The 22,862-nt window shown below is 38.6% G+C and overlaps 1 protein-coding gene across 4 annotated transcripts in view; it reads right to left on the bottom strand.

Annotated features, from left to right (window-relative positions):
• homer3.S (homer scaffold protein 3 S homeolog) overlaps positions 1-22,862 on the bottom strand; it is a 64,845-nt gene that overhangs the window by 19,742 nt on the left and 22,241 nt on the right. For all 4 annotated transcript variants that reach the window (XM_041580067.1, XM_041580068.1, XM_041580065.1 and 1 more), the window contains 5 exons: positions 22,115-22,271; positions 21,903-22,034; positions 20,828-20,935; positions 8,371-8,492; positions 1,015-1,171 (listed from right to left, as the gene is read on the bottom strand). In XM_041580067.1, coding sequence (XP_041436001.1) covers positions 1,015-1,171; positions 8,371-8,492; positions 20,828-20,935; positions 21,903-22,034; positions 22,115-22,271 — 676 coding nt within the window. The remainder of the gene's footprint in view (positions 1-1,014; positions 1,172-8,370; positions 8,493-20,827; positions 20,936-21,902; positions 22,035-22,114; positions 22,272-22,862) is intronic.

Here is a 22,862-nt window from a genome sequence, read left to right as displayed (position 1 = left end):
ACCCATGGGTCCTGTTGGTTTAGAGCCATGGCATACATAACTAGTTAGCAAATGCTTCAAAAAATAAAAGTACCTTCTAAATGTAACACCCATGGTTCCTTGTGTAAACAGGGAGAGAGAATGTAGAAAACATAGTTGAATTCAATATAACTGAAAGCTGGTCAGCAAACATGTATGCCTGGCAAATTCTGTTTACATCTAGTTGAGCTTACTTGGTGCTTCAGTTTAATTTCACAAAATAGCATTCTAATGTAAATGTTTCACCCAGAGAACCATCAAAGATAATACTTCAGGTTGCAAAGGTGGTTCACCTTTAAGTAAATTTTTAGTTTGTTATTTTTCAAATCAGTGCATGGTTGCTAGGGTAATTTGGACCCGAACAACCAGCTTGCTGAAATTGCAGACTGGAGATCTGCTGAATAAAAAAGCTGAATAACTCTCTCTCTACCTTATACAGGTATGGGACCTGTTATCCAGAATGCTCAGGACCTGGGGTTTTCTGGATAATGGATCTTTCCGTAATTTGGATCTTCATATCTTAAGTCTACTAGAAAATGAAATAACCCCAATAGACTGGTTTTGCTTCCATTAAGGATGAATGATATCTTAGTTGGGATCACGTACAATGTACTGTTTTATTATTACAGAGAAAAAGGAAATCATTTTTAAAAATGTGGATTATTTGGATAAAATTGAGTCTATGGGAGATGCCCATTCCATAATTCGAAGGTTTCTGGATAATGGGTTTCCGGATAATGGATCCTATACCTGTACTAAAAGTTAACTCAAAGCTGAACAGCCCCTTTAAGATAAATATTTCTGAACTCTATAAAAATGTCTGTATATGTTATAAAGGCTTGCATTGAAGGTGGAATTTTAAGCGCTCACAATGTGTGCCAAAGACAGTTTGGCTATTGTGTTGGAATGTAATACACATGGAGAAAACAAGTGTTGTTTTGTTCCTTCTGAATACACAGAGAATCTCCTGGAGCTGATATGAAAGTTGTTCCGTACCCGTTGTCGTAGCATTGCCGCCTCCTCCTGATATGCTGCCAGCTGCTTCTTCCATTTTTCTACATTGGCATTAGCTTCTTGAAGTGCTGCCACCAACTTGTTGTTATTATCTTGGAGGCTGAAAAACTCGGATTCCCACTGAACTTCGCACACTGAGCTGATAAGAGACAGAAGAGGATAGAAGTCCAATAGCTGTGATTAGGATTGATAAATACTTTAAGGTTTTTCCCTAGTCCTCTTAAGGCTTTTTAATAGAATCTAACAGGTTAATTATACTGTAGGTTTTATGCTGCTTGTGCATTGTCATGTAGAAATGGTACAGTAAGGTAAAGAGAACAGTCAAAAAAAGATTGGAATTAGAAAAATGCAATAAAATAATATAAATATTGGCTTTCATCAGGTGGATGTTTCTGCATCACTAATAACAGGTAAGCTTGGCATCTGCATATGTGTGTGACTGCCACCCAATGACATTGGTTAAAAAAGTAAGCATCAGCAGTTGCACAACTATTTGGTCCAAAGATGCTCCTTGCAGTTCCATAAAGCTACGCTCAGAACTGCTGCCTTCACATATTTTAGGTGTATATTCCACCTTTAAGTTAAAATAAATCTCATTTTAACTTGTTAGCATAGTACCCTGTATCTGCATATTTTAAGCTTTATCTGGCATGCAAGTACTTAGGAACAAGGCAGGGGATCTAAGCTGAATCAGGGCTTACTGTTTGTAAAATGTGCCATGCAGTTTCTGTGTTTCTGCAAATATGGACTAAAGGTTCAAGAGCAAAGTCTCGTTAAAATATTTCCATCTCTAATTCCGTGGTGTAGGACTTGGTTCAGAAAGAAAGTGTCAATAAAATACTCCCATATCTAAATTGGTGGTATAGGATTTGGTTCAAGAGTAAAGTGTTAATGATGTCAATTTGGTTCAAGTGGAGTGTCTTGGTTTAGTTAAGTGTTAATAAAGTACTCCCATATATAATTCAGTTATATAGGATTTGGGGCAAGAGGAAATTATTGAGAAAGTACTTTCATTTGGTTTGGGGGCATTTTTTCAGAGAATTTTTGAGAATTGCCTTTGGTAAATACAGTATGCCCTTTTAATTTCCTTGTTCATTTTGCATTCTTCTTTTCAGTTTTGATATATACTATGCTCTGGTTGGTGTGGTGCTTCTGCATTAATATTGTCTCTAGGGTTTTACAGTCTTGCCTTCCTTCTGGGTTCACACAGATGGGAGAGATGTAAATGTATTTATAATTATTTCATTCATCAATATTCATTTGTATCCATGTCAAATAAAAGATAACCAAGTCTTGTTCTTGGCATTTGGTAAAAAATTTCCAGTGCGGATTATCGAGATCACTTCTGAGAAATTAGCTGATTAAGGATGTATTGTTTTATATATATATATATATATATATATATATATATATATATATATATATATATATATATATATATATATATATATATATATATATATATATATATATATATATATATATATATATATATATATATATACACACACATACATACATTTTTATATAAGTTTAGTTTTTGAGTGATTTGTGAAATATAGCTCATTACTCACTAGCTCTTCACTTACCATCAAAGCAAATAATAAAATACGAGCATTTGCATATTATTCTAATTATATGCAGTACTTATTAAGATTAAACCAATTGTCTGAGACCTCAGTGGACTAATATGTACAACACAACAAGACATGGGACCCCAAATGCAGTTAGAAACAGCTCTCTCTTAATGCAACTCTTTTGGGATTTGATGAAAAAGGTGGCATTTGCCTGCCCTCTAAATACTGGAGCAAGACACTGAGAAAGAGTTAATAATTACAGCTTGTAATTTGTGGAGCATCTGAATATTAGCATGACCCAAAATGTGGCACTTAATTATTGTGTATTTTAATTGGTTGATAGCAGATGGACTATCAAACCATGGTGAGATTGGCACATTTCTCCTGACAGGATATTATCTGTTTCACATTTAAGTTCTTGTGTTAATATGCAACATTTTAAAATAGCATATTTAAAAAAAAAAAAAAACTATGTTAATTAAAAGCAGATGATGGGGGGGAAATTCTTAAAGGGATACAGTCGTGGAAAAACATGTTTTTTTCCAAAACACATCAGTTAATAGTGCTGCTCCAGCAAAATTCGCCACTGAAATCCATTTTTCAAAAGAGCAAACAGATTTTTTTATATTTGATTTTGAAATCTGACATGGGGCTAGACATATTGTCAGTTTCCCAGCTGTCCCAGTCATGTGACTTGTCCTGCTCTTTAGGATGGAAATACTAGGCTGCTGGGGGGGGGGCAGAGGGGGTGATATCACTCCAACTTTGCAGTACAGCAGTAAACAGTGACTGAAGTTTATCAGAGCACAAGTCACATGACTGGGGGCAGCTGGGAAATTGACAATATGTCTAGCCCCATGTCAGATTTCAAAATTGAATATAACAAAATCTGTTTGCTCTTTTGAAAAATGGACTACAGTGCAGAATTCTGCTGGAGCAGCACTATTAACAGATGCATTTTGAAAAAAAAAAACATGTTTCCCATGACAGTATCCCTTTAACATAAAATGAACAAGCAAAAAAAATTAGATTCTTTACTCTAACATTTTCACCTCAAATAGCCCTGTAACTGAGCTCATGGGAAAAGCTGTGATCCCATGACAGATGCCTGCTGTCCTTATTTTATAATTGCTTTTAAGATGACTTTAATGACTATTAAAAACTTAGCGAAAAATTGTAAAGTGAGAGAAACCGTCTGGGAGTGTGTAATAATAAAGCTTTCTCATACAGTATGAAATTGTCTTTTAAAGATATAAAGTGGGATGCAAATCACGTGAGTGGGCTGTTCTGGAAAAGAAGAAACTACACACTAAAAGCAAACATTTATTTCCATACTTGAGAAACAAAATATTTAGTAATTCTTTTACACTTGGGGGAAGGGCAGCTGCAACCCAACTGTGAAGCATCAGATACATTTTAATAGGCAACATTAACAATTACAATACCTGACTGTGCCTATTTAAAAGATTCTGCTTAACCAGAGCAATAGAGAATATAAAATTTCATATGCACCCCAACCTTCTCCAATATGATGAACAATGGTTTCCTTGGGACCTTTATATAGAATCCATGCAGGCCCCTGTAATGCTAGACTGGTGATGTTATGACAATATATATAAAAAAAAAAAAAAAATCCTTTAAAGGAACTGTTCAGTATAAAAATAAAAACTGGGTAACTAGATAGCCTATGCAAAGTAAAAAAAAATGTTTTCCATATAGTTTTAGTTAGCCAAAAATGTAATGTATAAAAGCTGGTGTGACTGGATGTCTAACATAATAGCCAGAACACTACTTCCTAAGTAATACAAATATACAATTGTAACATAGACAGGTCTCTTGGAGGAACGGAGACTGGCAGCTTAAAAGGGTTGTCCACCTTCCAAACACTTTTTTCAGTTAAGTTGTTTTCAGATTGTTCACCATAAACAAAGACTTTTTTTAATTGCTTTCCATCTTTTATTTGTTATTGTTTTCCCAAAATTGAAGTTTACAGTTTAATGTTCCTGTCTCTGGTGTTTTTAGTCTGGCAACTCAGTAATCCAGGAGCATTCTGAACTGTTACAATAAGCTGCATGTAATTAATACAATTAGTCGATACGTTTCTCAGCAGTATCTGTGGAATATTAGCAACTACAGTATCAAAATTTTTAAAAATGATTTCCTTTTTCTCTGTAATAATAAAACAGTTCCTTGTACTTGATCCAAACTAAGATATAATTAATCTTTTTAATAATTAATTGAAGCCAAAACCAGCCTATCAGGTTTATTTCATGTTTAAATGATTTTCTAGTAGACAAGGTATGAAGATCCAAATTACAGAAAGAGCCATTATCCAGAAAGCCCCAGGTCCCGAGCATTCTGGATAACAGATCCCATACCTGTATAAGAAAAGTCGTCACAAATAGAAAATAGAAAGTAATTGGGAAAAAGGTCTTTATTTCTGGTAATCTATCTGAAACCAACTGAGAGTGCAGGAAAAAACTTTGCATGTTTGTTTTGGAAACTGAATTTCAACTTGTGGGGGAAACAGCAAGGGATGTGTTATGACAGCTTTTGTTAGTGGATGCAGAATAAGTTGATCTAAAAATAAATTTCAAGTTGCTCTATAGTATAAATGTGAATAAATGTATGCTGCAACTGCTGTATTTAATAAACAATGCATACTCAATTGTGAGCATATGTGACATGTCTAGTTTACATTAGGTTTCAAAGGGATGCATATCAAATGTATATTTAGTGTCTGGCATGCTTGCTTTTAAGTATCTGGAACTGCTATTAGCACTTTAAAACAATAACATCATTTAACTCATTTAAACAGGGAATCACGTAGCCGTAGCAGTAATATTTGGGCACATTAGTGAAATGATCTGCCACTTGGTCTGTACTGCTGCCTGTGTGCTGAAGAGCAATAGAAACATACTGGCATGTAGTGATGTACCACATAATTCTTTAGGGCTGAAGGTGTCAATAGACATAATGATGTGCCAGTACAGTAAACTAAAGAAGTATGTGAGAGTGGTGTGTCACTATGTGCCAGTACGTGTCTATTGCTAACACCTTCAGCACACAGGCAGCAGTATAGACTACGGGGCCCATTCACTAAGCTCGAGTGAAGGGATAGAGGAAAAAAAAATTAGATTTTCGAATTTTTTTTGGCTACTTCGACCATCGAATTGGCTACTTTGACTACGACATTCGAATCGAACGATTCGAACTAAAAATTGTCCGAATATTCGACCATTCAATAATCGAAGTACCGTCTCTTTAAAAATTTCTTTGACCCCGTAGTTCGCCACCTAAAACCTACTGAGGCCAATGTTAGCCTATGGGGAAGGTCCCCATAGGCTTTCCAAGGTTTTTCTGATCGAAGGATAATCCTGCGATCGATGGATTAAAATCCTTCGAATCGTTCGATTCGAAGGATTTAATTTTTCGATCGAACGATTATTCCTTCGATCGTTTGATCGAAGGAATTGCGTAAAATCCTTCGACTTCGATATTCAAAGTCGAAGGATTTTAATTCGGCAGTCGAATATCGAGGGTAAATTAACCCTCGATATTCGACCCTTGATACATCTGTCCCCAAGTGTCAGATCATTTCACTAATGTGCCCAAATATTACTGCTATGGCTACGCGATTCCTGATCACACTGTGCTTGCGATCCACATTATTATTAATTTCATGATGGAGGCTGCTGGGCGGTGTAAATTTGAAAATGGGCCGCAATTGGCCCCTGGGCCAGATTTTGGACACACCTGGTTTAAGGGGTCTGACTTTCTGTGAAATGTAGGTAACCACTAAAGAAAACCACAAGGTAACTTGTTGGCGCTATATAAATAAATGACGATGATAAGGATTATGAACAACAAAGCATGGCAAGAAAAATATCAAAATTGTCATCAAAATGAGATCCACAACTAATTTACATGCATACGACACCTACAATTATGTGTAAAATTTATATATTCGCAAATGTATGGAAGACTATGAAAGGGATGTTTTAGTGTTGAAATACAAAGGCACATATACTTATCAGACAGTCTACAGTGTGCAGTTTTTCCTAAAATGCAGCATTTCATTTCAATTTACTATATGCACACTACTGCACACGCACAGTTCGTGCGAATTGTGGCTAGCATCTTCATAGTGTTTAGTTACTTTTCATGTGCACATTAAAAATATAGGAAGCATGTTGGGATGCCATACTTTTAATGAATAGTGTCAACATGCACACCCCATTGTTATTAGCCTGACTGCACTTGTACTTGTAAAGAGATTTGCTGCCTTTGGCATTGTTCATGAATCTTAAACTCGGGGGGGGGGGTCATTACATTGTTTTTAATTTGTTACTTTTGTACAGGTACGGGATCCGTTATCGGATCAGAATTACGGAAAGGCCTTCTTCCATAGACTCAGTTTTATCCAAATAATCCAAACTTTCAAAATGATTTCCTTTTTCTCTGTAATAATACAACAGTACCTTGTACTTGGTACAAACTAAGATTTAATTAATGCTTATTGGAGGCAAAACCAGCCAAACAATGTATGTGCACAATAGTAACATTTTCTATTATTATTATAATGGGAATGCACAAGCCTGGAATGTCACAGGGGAACCTTTGGCAATACTGAAAAGGTGCCCCCCCCAAGTATATTACACTTTCTTTGTCATTTAAGGCTGCATAAAAACTCCAAAAACTTTTTTCCATAAACATGGATTCATGTTAGTTTAGACATAAACTGTAATTGGTTTTGGAGTGGGAAAGTTCTAACAATATGTCTTAAAGTTACAAAAGCCCTTCACATTTTCATTTTTTAAATATGCTTTCATTAAAAAAAGAAAGAAGCCCATCCTCTTCTGAAATAAACTGTGTTTGACACCTTCTGTTCAATTTTGGTGTTTTCAGCACAGTGTGTGTGAATTGGGCTATCTCTAGGGATTTTGTTCACATATGGCATTTTACAGCAGATAGGATTAAAACATGCTATCGATGCAAGCCCATAACATTTTCTCACAGAAATGGTGAGGCCATCTCTTTCTTTCCTTCAGGTAACTATTCTCTGTGAATTCTTGAATAAATGTAACAATGGAAATAAGGATATTGCAAGCTTGTTTCTTTAGCAATCCAGAGCAATTCTGATTTACATTATTTACTTATTTCCATGAGACTTTGATCATTACTTTCATTCTAAAATATATCAATTTAGAAGTAAGGAGACAGAAAGACACATGCCACATATATGTGGATACCCCACACACAAACCAACCCATTAAAAATACAGTTGTCCTTATAAACCTTTATTAATAAAGTAACACCACCATGTTCATAAAATTATGCAGAAGCATACATATATAGATCGGAGTGTCCCCCCGAGAAGGGCAATCTGCATTTTTACTGTAAATGCAGGTGTTTGGAGAGCTCTTTGAAGTTTTACAGTGGAATTTTATATGGGCACATATAATGCATTCCCAGTGAGCCCTCACATAATAACAGTAGGCTAGATTTCATGAAAGACTGAAAAATCCCCTCTGTGAATTATTCTCTGTTTTTATGGATTATTTTCTTGTCATGAGTTGTGAAAATGCAATTTAGGTGACTTGTGTAAAAGTCAACTCACAGGACAAACTATTTCACCTAGAAAAAATTATTTTACCCTTTAGTAAAGTTAAACCTTTATGCCTAAATACCCTGCTATGGAACCATTTTGGCTGCAATTGTCTCTTTGCTGAAGCAAATATTAAAAAAGTGCACCACATACCCTTCAGAGAGCATCTTCTTGACACGTTCCCTTTCTGTGCTAAATTCCATCTCTGCACTCTGGCTCCGAAACAACTTGTCATCCCCTGGTCCATTGGCACTGATAATAGGACAAGGAATTACCTGGGCAGGTGTTAAAAGAAGAATATTCAGCACACTGATTACTTTTCATCCACCTAAAAGATTCACACCTCTCAAGGAATTGTGCCCAGGAAAAAAAATCAGCAAACAATGTTGTATGAGAGAGACTTTAACAGAAAAATAGACTGCACAAACAAATGACTATCTGAGAAACTTGTTTGTGGACAATGCAGATAGCCCCACATGTGACATCAATGATTTTGATGAAAGACTCTGCTGGAGAACGATAGGTTGCACTATGACACTTGACAAAGCAATGGAAAAACAGACCAGTTTGCAATGAGCCTAACTATCTCAGCTGACACAGGTTTGTTTTCACTCCATCTGTGCTCCATGGGGAATATTATTATCCATAAGAAGTCATGAGTGAACTCGAGAGTTTCCCTAACCTGTATTCCCTGGAATGCAAATGCAGAACTGCATCTGAAGGCAGCAGCTAACGCCTCACTATATTTGACTTTATATAATTTGCACTGAATTATTAACTAACCTCTATGAGTAATATTTCCCCTAAATTATAGTAACTATAGTATTGCTACAAACAAAGTACTGGTTAATTTTGTACTGGCACTTTTTGCAAGATTTCTGGGATCTGGCCAAGTCCTTAATATTCAAACCACAGTGCTATAGATAACGACATTACCTATGCCAGAAGAAATGCCAAAGCAGTTTTACTTAAGTGTGAATACAACTGTAATTGTGAATTTTCTTCCACACATACTGTATATATCACCACTTATTATCACATCAATGCTATGTATGCAGTTCTGCAAGGTTTACTAAAGATTTGGCAGACCTGTCGACAAAAAAAGTAAAAAAACAGAAAGGTAAAAATAAATACTAAGTTAAAACAAACATTTATATTTGTTAGTCGAGAGGATGCCACCTAGCAACAGCTGTTGGGTTAGGCAGCAGCCTCCCGAATAGATCGCTGGAAATTTCTGATGCTCTGAAAAGAGCGGGAAGAAGTTACAGGAACAGGATCTCTTAACTCTCACGAGATAATATTCCTGTCAAGAATTTTTCACAGTGCTGTGATGGAGGACGCACTTTCTGTAACAGCTACTGAGTCGTTAGAAATTTCTCCTCACAGACAGTTTAAAAATGTTAAGCAAAGGAGACAAATTCAGTCTCCAGATAATTCTTCATCCTCGGAAGAGGAATTCATAAAAAATAAGAAAAAGAAAAACTATAATATTCAAGACTCTTCCTCTTCCTCAGAGTTCATCAGACAGCTCTACGAAGGCAAAAAAAAGTCTCGTTTGAGACAGAAAGAAAAGGAGAAGAAAAGAAATTTGGATTTTACAAAAACTACCCAAAAAGGGTCATTTTAAACATTATAATAACAGCAGTCATTCCTCATTATACATTATACTCGGAAGTGGTTGCTTCTGATTCTGAGCCTGTAGCTGGCAATTCAAAAATCTCTGAGATGGACTGGGATTGTGAAAAAACAATGAAATCTTCAGCATCCTCTGAAAGAGGAAAATAAGTTGATCTCCTGGGAAAAACACCTCCACCAAAGTTATTTAATGCCAGATGGGCACTTAATGATAAATCTGAGATGTATGATTTCACAAAGTATGCCTTTCGCTCTTCTTTAATGAAAGAAGATGACTTGGTTTTAAGAAATCATATTGGAATCCCTGATATACAGATATACATATGTTTGATCTGGACTTTTTTTTTACAGTTGAGAGACTGTGAAGGGATCGGCAAGAAATAACCCAAGAGACTGACATTTTTTACCAATTGCATTTGTAAGCAATATATGTTTTATTCCCTGATATACAGGCTATGTTAGCATCAGAAGTAGACCCTGCACTATCATCAATTACTGGTACAGTAACCAATAATGACAGGATGAATCAGTCCTTGCGCAACATGCAATTTAAAATTGCAGATGCAGCAGGTCCTTTGTTACTCTTGCTTGATAAAGCAGAACAAGAAGGACAACAGTCCAGAAAGAATATTCATTTCTTGCAATCCTCAAAATTAGCACTTCTTAAAGCATCCACCAGGGCTGCATTGATGACTGGCCAGGCTTTCAACCATGTCACAAGCGTGAGAAGAGCTCATTGGTTACATACTATGGGCATGTCTGACCTGGCTCCAAAATCACATAAATTTCCAAATTTTGAGGACTCTAAATTTATTTGGTCCAGATTTTATTAAGGAGGTGAAATCACGCTATAAGGCAAGAAAATCATTTGGGGACTGGAAAATACCTTCCTTTTTCAAAAAAAAAACCCCTTTCATGGCGAGGGGCATCCTTACAGAGCTAAGGGGTCATCCCGTGAATCCTCACAGAGCTATAAAAGAGACCTTTCTTTGGCCAGAGAGTCCAGTCCAGTGGACGAGAAACCAAACCAAAGTGGTCTACTGGTTATAAGAAATGAGTGCCAGGTAAACAAAACTCATGTATTTTTCCATTCAGAAATCATAGAGTTTTGGCAAACAATAACCACAGACAAATGGATTTTAAACATAATAAGAAGGGGCTTTTACCTTCTTTTAAAATCCTTCCCACTTCAAATCTCAAACAGATACAGAGACACCAGTGCAGTTCTAGACAGTGCCTTATAAAAGGCTATGCTAGAGGGAAAGATAGAACTCTCAGACCTTTCACAGTCAGGCTGGATAAGTCATCTTTTCCCAATACCAAAGCCAGATGGCTCTGTCAGACCAGTCCTGAATGTGAAGTCTTTAAACAAATTTTTAAAAAGGAAACGTTTCAGAATGGAAAGCATTGCAGATCTCACATACCTCTTGTAAGAAAATTCTTATTGCATAAAGATATATCTAAAGGATGCATTCCATGCTATAAAAATATCAAAAAATCACAAAAGGTTTTTGAGACTCCAGTGGAAACAAAATATTTTTGGAATGTAATGGTGTTTAGCCTCTCCAATGCTCTATACACATTTTCCAGGGTAATGAAATCAGTAATGTCTCACATAAGACAAAAAGGGATAACATGCATTTTTTATCTGGACAACATTCTAATTCTAAATCCAGACATTTCAGCTCTCATGGACCAAAGACAGATGTTCATCACTTTAATGCAAAAATTAGGATTCACCATAAATTGGGAAAAGTACTAAACCTTTGCCAATCAATAACATTTCTGGGATTCACAGAAGATACAACAAGGTTAACCCTTTCCATTCCAAAAGAAAAGTGGGAACATATTCAGGTTTTCATAGCCCAGTTGCTACCACTTCATCAGGTTTCCCTACGTTTAATTGCAGCAGCAATAGGGAAAATAATTGCTTTGTCCCCAGGATGCACTCAAGCACCTCTCCTGTGTCGGCACTTACAAATGTGGCTAGCACAAAAATTAAGGAAAAATATTCACTGGATCAAAAAAATTAACACTTCCAAACAAAGTAAAAAAGGGAACTCGCTCTGATAACCTGGCAAACCCAACCTTTCCCAAAGCCACTTATAAAAAATGATCACGACATCATCTTAACAACGGACGCCTCCTTAAGAGGTTGGGGAGCTTACACTCACAAAGGAGCAGTCAGAGGTCTTTGGTCAAGAAAATAAAAAACACTTCACATAAACGTATAAGAGCTAAAGGCCATGTTTTTAGGTTTAAAGGCTCTAATTTCCCCAAATATTCAAAAGTTTGTGTTAATTCAATCAGACAACAAAACAGCAGTTTCATATGTAAACAGAATGGGAGTAACAAAATCAAAAACACTTTGTTATTTGGCGCTAGACCTTTGGGATTGGGCTTTTTCCCATCAAATCACATTACACGCCACATACATTCCCGGAGAGGAAAACGAATTAGCAAACGCTTTATCGCGTCAAAAAATAACACTATCACAAGTCTCACTAAAAAAGGACATTTTCCACAAAATAGAGTCACAACTGGGAGAAAGATCAAGATTTATTTGCATCCCAGACATCAGCTCAAACAAAGAAATTTGTAGCCAGAACCTGGACAAGCAATGCACAGAGAATGGATGCACTTTCCTTCCCATGGACAGGCTTACCAAACCTTTATGCCTTTCCCCCCTCCATATATTTTTCCAAATGTTCTCCAAAAAATTCAAATGGAGGGAGTCAGAGATCTAGTCGTGGTGTATCCAATTTGGCCATCCAAACCATGGTTTCCACTGATACAACCCCTTATTTCAGGCAGGAAGGTTCCTTTAGGGTTCACTCAGGACTGTTTTCAGAGTACACAAGAGATACTGAAGAACCTACCAACACTAATGCCATTCTTATACCAAAATCCTTCATTGAAACATTCTACCATAAAGCTAATAAATTCTTCCCTTCGATCTAGAACATGTAAAAAATATAATTTCTTAATTCAAAATTTCACGGATAGTAAACTCTATTTGAGATTAATCAGAGGAGCTTGTTTATAAAGACCAATTTGTCCTAAATATAACAACACTTGGGACACAGAACCTCTGTTGCAGTACCTATCTACGATAGATAATCAGAATGCAGACTTGAGAAGCCTTACTATCAAAGTGACTACTCTCTTAGCTTTAGCAGCAAGAGGGGCTGAACTAACTCTCATCCACATAACAGACCCATGGTTTTCTTCAACCCATGGTGGTTTCCACATTATTCTTAAAGGTAGAACTAAAATGCTAATTGAAAACTCATCTCCAGTGGAAGTTGACTTAATAAGAGATGAGGAAGATACATATTTATGTATTGTATCAGCTTTATCCACCTATTTAGAAAAATCTAGGGAGGTAAGAGGTGATATGTCGCAATTACTTGACAACAAGAAATTATTTTCGTGCCGCTAAAGTAAACACAATAAGTGGGTGGATACTGCATGCTATGAGTCAGGCCTCAATTGACACTACCATATTTAAAGCACACTCTCTAAGATCAGCCACAGCCACAAAGGCAGCATCAAAGGGTGTATCACTTCCCAGCATACTCAAAGCTGCCAGGTGGTCTTCTCAGAGGACATTTTCTAGATATTATTGGAGACCTACAGAGCAAGATAAACTCAATTTCATTCGGGCAACCACCAGGTGTGTGCTATTCTACCCAACAACTGTTGCTAGGTGGCATCCTCCCGACGAACAAAGAGGAGTTTGCAGGAATCTATGATCTGCAAACTCTATTTGTTCTAGGGAATAAGGATAGCCACCTAGCAACAGCGCCCATTCCACCCACCCAAGTTAACTGGTGGTTTAGTTTTACTTGTGTTAAATTGATAAACAGATAATAAACAACGATTTTCTTTTCTCTACAGGATTCAACAACCCAGCTAAGGTGGACAATAACTCATCTACTAAAGATACAAAATAGATGATATTTCAGTCAAACAAGATACACACTGAAATTTATTTCAGTTGAATTACAAAGTATCTCATACCAATTTTAGTTCTCAAATGTCACTAAAGAATGTAATTTGTTACAATTACACATCTTACTAAAGTTTCTTTATTATCTCTCCATCTCAAGGATTAAAGAGTTACACTGTTTTATTTAAAAAATGTGTTTTTTCACTCTTATTTGAAAACATACTTAAGGATAGCCATCACCAGTCTTCCGAAAGGAACAAGATCTCGCAAGAGTTAAGAGATCCTGTTCCTGTAACATCTTCCCGCTCTTTTCAGAGCATCAGAAGTTTCCAGCGATCTATTCGGGAGGCTGCTGCCTAACCCAACAGCTGTTGCTAGGTGGCATCCTCTCGACTAACAAATATAAATTCACATATTAATTGCAACTTAGACAGATGTTTGTTTTAACTTAGTATTTATTTTTACCTTTCTGTTTTGACTTTTTTTGTCGACAAGTCTGCCAAATCTTTAGTAAAAATTGCAGAACTGCTTACATAGCATTGATGTGATAATAAGTGGTGATATATACTGTTGCTAGGTGGCTATCCTTATTCCCTAGAACAAATAGAGTTTGCAGATCATAGATTCCTGCAAACTCCTCTATACAGTGTCGGACTGGCCCATCGGGATACCAGGATGGGGCCAGTGGGCCCTCCTGCTTCTAACCATTTGGCTTATTTCATGGTCATTACCTACTTTTGTATGGGAACAGAAGGCTAAATAAATAAAGAATAATAAATAACAGAATAGAAAGAAAAGAGAATTGAAAAATAGAGGTCGAGTGAGGTGAGGAAGAGGAGAAATAGTTTGGAGAATGGTCCACTGGACTAACATGTTCTGGTGGGCCCCTGGCATCCCAGTCCAACACTGCCTCTATGTTTCAACTAAAGGTGGCCATACATTGGCCGATAAAAGCTGCCGATAGACCGTGTTGGCAGCTTATTGGCCCCTGTATGGGGCCCTCCGAAAGTCGGCCAGATTTCGATTGGACAGGACTAAAAATCCTGTCTGATTGCGGCCGCATCTGTTCGTTGATGCGATCTGACCACCCGTTTACCCTTCGTTATGATCCGATCGTTGGGCCCTAGGACCCACAATTGGATTAGCCCGATATCGCCCACCTCAAGGTGGCCATATAAGTGAGGGATCCGCTCCTTTGGCAAGATCGCCATTCCCCAAACGAGCGGATATCTCATTGTATGGCCACCTTTACATACAAATTCAACTTAAGAACAAACCTACAGACCCTATCTTGTACGTAACCCGGACACTGTCTGTAAAGTCCAAAATAATTTTGATAATAAATGTCATCACAACTTTTTTTACAAGCTGGAGCTCACTGCAAGTGTGTAGTCCTTGAAGTAACTAGATGATACTCGAGCTACAACAGAACCTGGACTTGGAGCAGATTATATATTTTCACATCCATACATTAGAACTGTATATTGATCAGGAATGCCACTAGGCCTCCTACACATCTGTACCACTGGGTCTATTTTCTATATGGCTACACCTTACCTCAGGTACTTATTCTAATTTGGCTAATAGCTATCTTTTCAATGCTCCATCAAGAGGAAGCAAAATGCCATCTTTCTTTCAAGGGTATACATTAAAAAAATACACAGAAGCAGAGGAATCATCACAGTTAGGCTGCTATTTATGTCCTTCTCTTCAGAATCCATGTTCCGATATCTTCCACTGATAAAATCAATCTATATGCAAATCTGGATACTGTATATGGCTTTGATTTATGAGCAGGGTCGGACAGGGGGGCCCAGGGCCCACTTTGCTCGGGGCCCCCTCTGACCCCTGCCCATACAGCAAAGCTCATTCTGGAGCCCCTGCCGCACATACACCTGCCCCCCCCCAAGCAAGCAAGAGCACTAGCGCGCACGCCTACCAAATCTACTTTTCACAGCATTACAAAAATAAGCAATAAACCGTGAAAATGCATTATATTTCACTAAAACATTTTAGTCCGCTGGGGCTATTTTATCAATATCTTCTTCAAAGAATTCATTGATCATTAAAACTGCTACAGAGAGTAACATAGCAGTGAAATAGATTTCTCATCTCTAAAATCTAGGTCATAGCATGTACTAATGGTTTTAAAAGTGAGTGGGCCCTTTAAATGTGCAGCCTTGTGTAATAACAAGGATTTGTACAATGTTAAACTGTCCTTCCTGCTTTAAATAGTTTAGGAAAAATCACAAAGCAATTGGATGGTTCCTTTACAGACAAAACAGTCTTCAACAGCCAAGCTGAACTATTGTGTATATTTGATGCGCCAGCAATTAAACATAGCTATTGAATCTAACAGGCCAGCTGCAAGTGGGGCAGTATATTTTGGAGAAAGTCATCTAAAAACAAATCATTTGCCTCTATGAATTAAACTGTCTTGCAAGCTAAATATGCAGGTGTTGATTGCGGAAAGCGCTTTGAATAGTTAATCCAGTGGGTGTACCATACAATGCTACAAATTATGGATTTTGAGTATCTGTAGTTCCCAGGCAGCAACAAGATAACAGCTTGTTAAAAACAAACAGTGAGCTTTTGTCCCATCTGCTTAATTCCCTGCCATGGCAGTGGTTAATCCAGAAGGTTGCACCAGTGTCTTCTACTCAGCGCCGATTCTAATGAAGACGCCGCCTGAGGCGGCTCCTTAAATGCCGCCCCTTCCCTGGCAGAAACACTAGTGCGGAGAGCGCAACTGCGCTCTCTCGCGCTAGTAAAGCCGAATTTCCTGTTTCAAAACCGGAAATTCGGCTCTTTAAAGTGACAGGAGCGGCTTTTTGCCGCCCCTGGAAACTTATCTGGCGCTGCCGCCTGAGGCGAGCGCCTCAGCTCGCCTCATTGGCGGAGCGCACCTGCTTCTACTGAGTGAGAAGATTGAATGCCAATGTATTAAGATGCTAGAATGTGGCTCTGGAACCTCCATGGAACCTCGCCTCAATTCTGGAGGCAGGTGTGCTAACTGAACAGATGAGCAGAAGATTCTAATGGGAGAAAATCAGATGTTTTCTACTCATTGATAAATCTCTTTCTTGGAGTTCCGTTGAGGCAGCACAGGTCACCAGTGGGTTAATACCTTTCCCTCTAGTAAGGCAAGATGGAAGTAGAAAACGAAGAACCCTTCTACAGGGTTCTCCCTATATTAACCCCACCCCAACAGTTCCCACTAGAAAAGCACAAGAAGAGAAGATTGAGAGCTCGCAACTTCCTGTGCTGCCTCTATGGGACTCCAAGAAAGAGATTTATCGGTGAGTAGAAAACAAATCTCCTTTTCTCAGTCATCCCTAGGCAGCACAGGTCACCAGTGGATGAGTCCCAAAGGAGCAAAAGGGAGGGAAAAGAGGTTAGTATGTGTCACCTGAGAGGGCTGATAGTGAGAGCACAGAAATAGCTGTGCCAAGATAGCGGTAGGACAGTGCGCCAACATGCGGTAGAACTGTGGTGAACTTAAACAACTGCTTGCAGGACCTTCCTGCTGAAACTGGCTTCTTTTGAAGTGAACACATTAAATTTGTAAAACCACATGGCTGCCTTGCAGATCTGCTCAGTGGAGGCTTGGTTGTAGAGCTCCCACGATATGCTTAGTGCTTAGTGAAGACAATGAGGTCTTGATCCACAAGCAATGGAAGCTTTGGATGCTTTCAGTCGCTGACTGTTGGAGCCGTGGAGTATGAATAGTGCCTCAGATTTCCTGAATGCTTCAAGTTCTATGAAGATAGAATTTGAGTGCTCTTATAACGTCTAGATTTTGTAAAAGCACCTTCTGGTTGGTCAGTTTTGGGCAGAAGGATGGTAAGGTGATTTCTTGGTTTAGGTGGAACTCTGAGGCCACCTTGGGAAGGAATGTGGGTACCGTTTGAAGTAACACTTTGTCTTCATGGAATATGTAGAATTGTGGTTTGTGGCTTAGAGCTCAGATTTTGGATACTCTCCTGGCTGAAGCAATGTCCACCAGGAAAGCTGTTTTCCAAGGGAGGAGCTTGATGCCTATGGATGCCAGGGGTTCAAATGGATGCCCCTGAAGGGCGAAGAATCAAGTTCAGGTTCCATGGAAGAAGAGGTTCGTGATATGATGGTCTGATGTGGTTTACTGCTTGGATAAAGGTCCTAACCTCTAGCAGTGCTGCCAGTTGATGTTGGGATAGAACCGACAGGGCAGAGATCTGTATTCTGAGTGAATTGGTCCCTAATTCCATGTCGAGACCGTGTTGTAGAAACTCAAGCATGGTCCTTGTAGCAGGGGGTCTGGCCTTCGAGGTAGAGTCCATGGAGAGGCTATGGACAGCTTTCTGAGGACAAAAAAAGCAAGCACGTTGGGGCCGGAACGAAATTATCACTATTGCTGTTGTCTGAAACAACTAGAGGACACTGGAAGAATGGGATGTATCATGGGTATGGGTGGGAAGAGATATACCAGGTGAAAATCCTTTAATAACAAGTTAATGTTATTGCGTCTATTGAGTACGCTTTGGGGTCGTGGTGTCGTGAGCAATACTGTAGCACTTGAGGGTTGAATCTGTTGGTCTTGAGACCCCATCTGGCTGTGGTCTGCTTTGTGAAGCCTCCATTCTCCCGGAAAAATGTTGGATTGGCTGAGTAAGTCCACCTCCCAGTTCAGCAAGCCTGGGATGTACACGGCAGCCAGCCAACACGAGTTGGTTTCTGCCCACTGCAGGATGTCGCTTTCCATGCCGCCCTGCTGTGCGTACCGCCCTGCTGGTTTATGTATGCCACTGCGGTGGCATTGTCTGAATTTATCTTTATGGGATGGCCTTTTAGCAGGTCTGTCTAGTGTAATAGTGAGAGGAAGACTGCTCTGAGTTCTAGGACGATGATATGCAGTGTGGATTCTTCGAGAGACCACTGACCCTGAATGGTCCTGTGTGCAAAAATGCCACCCAGCCCGAGAGACTGGCATCTGTGGAAATGACCAGCCAGTTTCCTATGGAGCACCGGTTTCCCTTTTGCAGGTTGGATTCCTGTACCACCACCAGAGAGAGTCTTTGGTGGGTTTTGTGAGGGTGATGTGGGCTTCTAGGTTGTCTCTTACCTTGTGCCACTTCCACAGGAATTGTAGCTGCAGGGACCTAATGTGTGCTTGAAAGAAGGGCACTACTTTGATCGACGAGGACATGAGGCCTAGAACACGCATGCCTGCGCTTACAGATATTGACGGTTGTGTAATGTCTTGGCAAGCTACTGTCTGAATTTTGATCTGTTTTGAGGTGTGAGAAACACTTTGTGTTGTATGGAGTCGAATTTGACTCCCAAAAAGATAACTTCCTGAGTAGGGATCAAGGTGCTTTTTGAGGTGTGTATATTCCATACATGAACTTCCAAAACCTGAATACAGAGATTGATGTTTGCCGAGGATGTTGCTTGTGATGGGGACCTTATGGGTAGGTCGTCCAGGTAGGATATGACCTAAATGTTGCCGCAGGTGCGCTACAAGCACCGCCATGACCTTTGTGAAGACCAAAAAGGCCGTTGCTAAGCCAAATGGTAGGGCTCGAAATTGGAAGTGCTCTTTTCGGTGTGTGAAGCGTAGCTATCGCTGGTGGTCTTCGTGAATGGGTAATGTGGAGGTAAGCCTCCTGCAAGTCGATGGATGTGAACTAATCCCCATCCTCCACATTGGCAATAATTGATCTCAGTGATTCCATCTTGAACGATGGGATGTAAAGAAATTAGTTTAGGAACTTGAGATCCAACACAGGTCTTAGGGAAACTGTGATGATGGTATGGGCGTATAGAATGTCTGATATTTCTTGTTTTAAAGCTTGTCTCTTGAAGGGGGGAGGTTGGTATTGATGGCTGAAGAAATCATTGTGAAGGAGTTCTCTGGAATTGGCTTGTTAATCTCACCTGTATATAGGATGCTGGAGGAGAGTGGAGGTCTCGCGGAGTCTCCTCAATTCACAATTATAATTTGCACAGTCTTTCCGAACAATAAGTTTGCACTAACCCACGCAAGATTTTTTTTTTTTGGGGAGGGGGAAGTGCCAGTGAGATGGTGGCCGGAAGTCCCCTAAATGAGCACTCAATTTAAATTTTATGGTAGTGCTCGCAATAAACGGAGGGAGAGGTACTCCTGGATAACTCAGAAGTATATCTCAGTGGAGCCCCATATCTCACTCGTTGTATGTACGTTGTTGCCCTATTTAGCAGGACCCTGGCAGCGCTGAAGCAAGCCACTCAAGGGTACTCTGAGGACATTAATATCTAATATGAATGTAAGGGAACAGAGCTCCACTGACATCCTACCTCCAGGATGCTGGACAGAAAAAAACTGTTGGGAGTGGGGTTAATACAGGGAAGAGGAGTGTTCTTTATTTTCTACTTCCACCCTGCCTCCTAGAGAGGAAGGTTCTAACCCACTGATGAACGGTGCTGCCTAGGGACGACCAAGAAAAAGGAATTAAAGTGGTGGTTCACCTTTAAGTTAACTTTTAGTATCTTATATAATGGTGAATTCTAAGCAACTTTTCGGTTTTAATTTTTGCTTTTTAATAATTTGACAAATTTATTGTTATTGCTACTTTTTATTACTTGTCTTTCTATTCAGGCCCTTTCCTTTTCATATTACAGTTTCTTATTCTAATCAATGCATAGTTGCTAGAACCCAAACAACCAGATTGCTGAAGTTTCTAACTGGTAAGCTGATGAATAAAAAGCCAAATAACTCAAAAAACACAAATAATGAAACACAATTGCAAATTGTCTCAGAATATCACTCTCTACAGCATACTAACAGTTAATTCAAAGGTGAACAAACCCTTTAAGAGACATGGGTAGGAAAAGGGTAGAAAATTGATGGTTGAAACGAAATTGAGATACAAAGAGAAGAACGAGAGTACATGTTTGTGAAACAATGAAACAGGAATGTTTTCACTACACCACTGAGAGAGACAGTACCTACAGGCCCTTTCTGCAAACTTGTAACTCACAAGTCTCTATATAAAGCCAACCTACCTGCTGAGAAGTAATATTAAGTGCAGGGTTTGTCAGCTCAGTCTTGTCCTGAGATCTTTCCCTTGCCAGTCGGGCAGCTTCCCTCACTTCCTGAAATTTCTCCGCAAACTGCAGAAGGGATGTGGTGGGAAACAATTCAGCGTAAGTTGAGATGGACAAGCAGACTTATTTCTTCTTTCTCAATTTGTGTATAAAACAGAATGCAGGATAATCAACACAAAAAACTTTACTATCTGCAGTAACAGAACTGAACATCATTAAGACATGAAAATAAACAATGTGTCCATTGATAAATCATTTAAAAGAAAATCATTTGAGCTGAGTCTAAAATGATCTACCCAATGCCTGTCCCCCTGGCTAGTAGTTTAATTACTCCATTTAACTGCCAACTTGTTTTCTTTAATGTAACCCAGTCAGTGGTTAGTAGGTCTTGGGATGATTGCTTTTCAAAATGTTATTCTCTTATTTTCACAGGACAGTGATTCTAAGGGGTATATTTATCAAAGAGTGAAGTTAATAGTTAAACTCCATTCATTTCTATGGGATTTTTATAGGCGTATTTATCAAAGGGTAAACTTTCACTTTCACCAGTCGGGCAGCTTCCCTCACTTTCACCCATAGACAAATATGCCTTTCAAAATCCCATAGAAATGAATTGAGAGCTGCGGAATTTCACTCTAGTGGTGGAACTTTACTCTTTGATAAATTTACCCCTAAAGGTGCTGATCCATTTGCTTTTATAATGCAATAGCAGCTGGAGATACAAAAATTGACAATTATTACTATAGATATAACGTATCGGTGTAACATTATCCAATCTATAAAGGTCTTTGTAAAGTACTTAGGTAGTCCAAGTATAAAAAAAGTCAATTTTGCACTTTATACTAGTGAAAATAGGAGAGAAACCCACAAACAACCAACACTAACAGAAGCCATGGTAACTGGTAGAACACAAAACTTTACAAATAAATACTAAATACTATATTAATACTAAGTTTTTACAAAAAATAAGAAAAGGTCAAACACAATTGGAGGACAAGTAACATTTCTTCACATATGTAATACAACCTGTTACCTGAGATAAATTCTGCTCAGAAGCAAAGCCCAATCCATACACAGTGTTTGCACGGCTGTCGGCCCATTGTCCGAACTTCTGCGAGGTTTTGGTAAATGTCATGTTTGGAGTTATGGTACTGTTGATGATGGCCTACAGAAACAGAATAATCCGTGTTTAGAACAACTAGCTCATCTCAGCTACAACCTTGCACACAAGATATTATCCCTCACCTTAGTGCCCCCCACACTGATGATGCGATACACATTCCTTGAAGCGTCGTAGAAGTAAGATATTGTGACTGCATGTTTGCTGGCTGGAAGCCAGTTCTTTTTTGTGACTGGGTCGATCTGAAACACATGAGCCCGTGTGCTAAAAATTGGCTGCTCCCTACAGAGAAGAAAACACTATAAATACTGCAAGATTCTTTTATAACAATATTTTCAACACAAGTGTAATGTTAACACACAATATACATTAGCTAAATATAGCAGTTTTGCCTTTGATGTGAGCACAGATTGGCACCATTGGGTGCAATTCCAAACATAGGTTATTAAAGATTATCACATACTGTGCCATGACTTGCTGATGTCCTTTATTGCTTAAACACAGCTATATCCCTATTACTGTCCTGATTAACCAAAAGCCTATAAGATCATAGTAGGTCACTCATGACTGGAACATGCCTTGCACAGATCTCAAGCAACTTGAGAGTTATGTTTAAACCATTGCTGACTGTATGAGAGGAGTGTAAAGTTATTTTGTTATTGATTTATTGATTCTAAACTTATGGTTTGAATTGTTGGTGGGTCACAATCACCCCTTTTAGTAAATTAAAAAAGAGGCATTATTAATTAATTTAATTTGAGATCCCAGAAAAAAAGTTAAAAAAACATGGCTTTTGGCACTAGTTTTTCCAGGATCAGGAATTAAGTGACAACATGTATAAAATGAGGTATATGATAAAGTTATACAATGTAA

Source organism: Xenopus laevis, chromosome 1S (genome assembly GCF_017654675.1).
Source record: "Xenopus laevis strain J_2021 chromosome 1S, Xenopus_laevis_v10.1, whole genome shotgun sequence".
Classification (NCBI taxonomy): domain Eukaryota; kingdom Metazoa; phylum Chordata; class Amphibia; order Anura; family Pipidae; genus Xenopus; species Xenopus laevis.
This window is presented reverse-complemented; position numbering and strand designations above follow the sequence as displayed.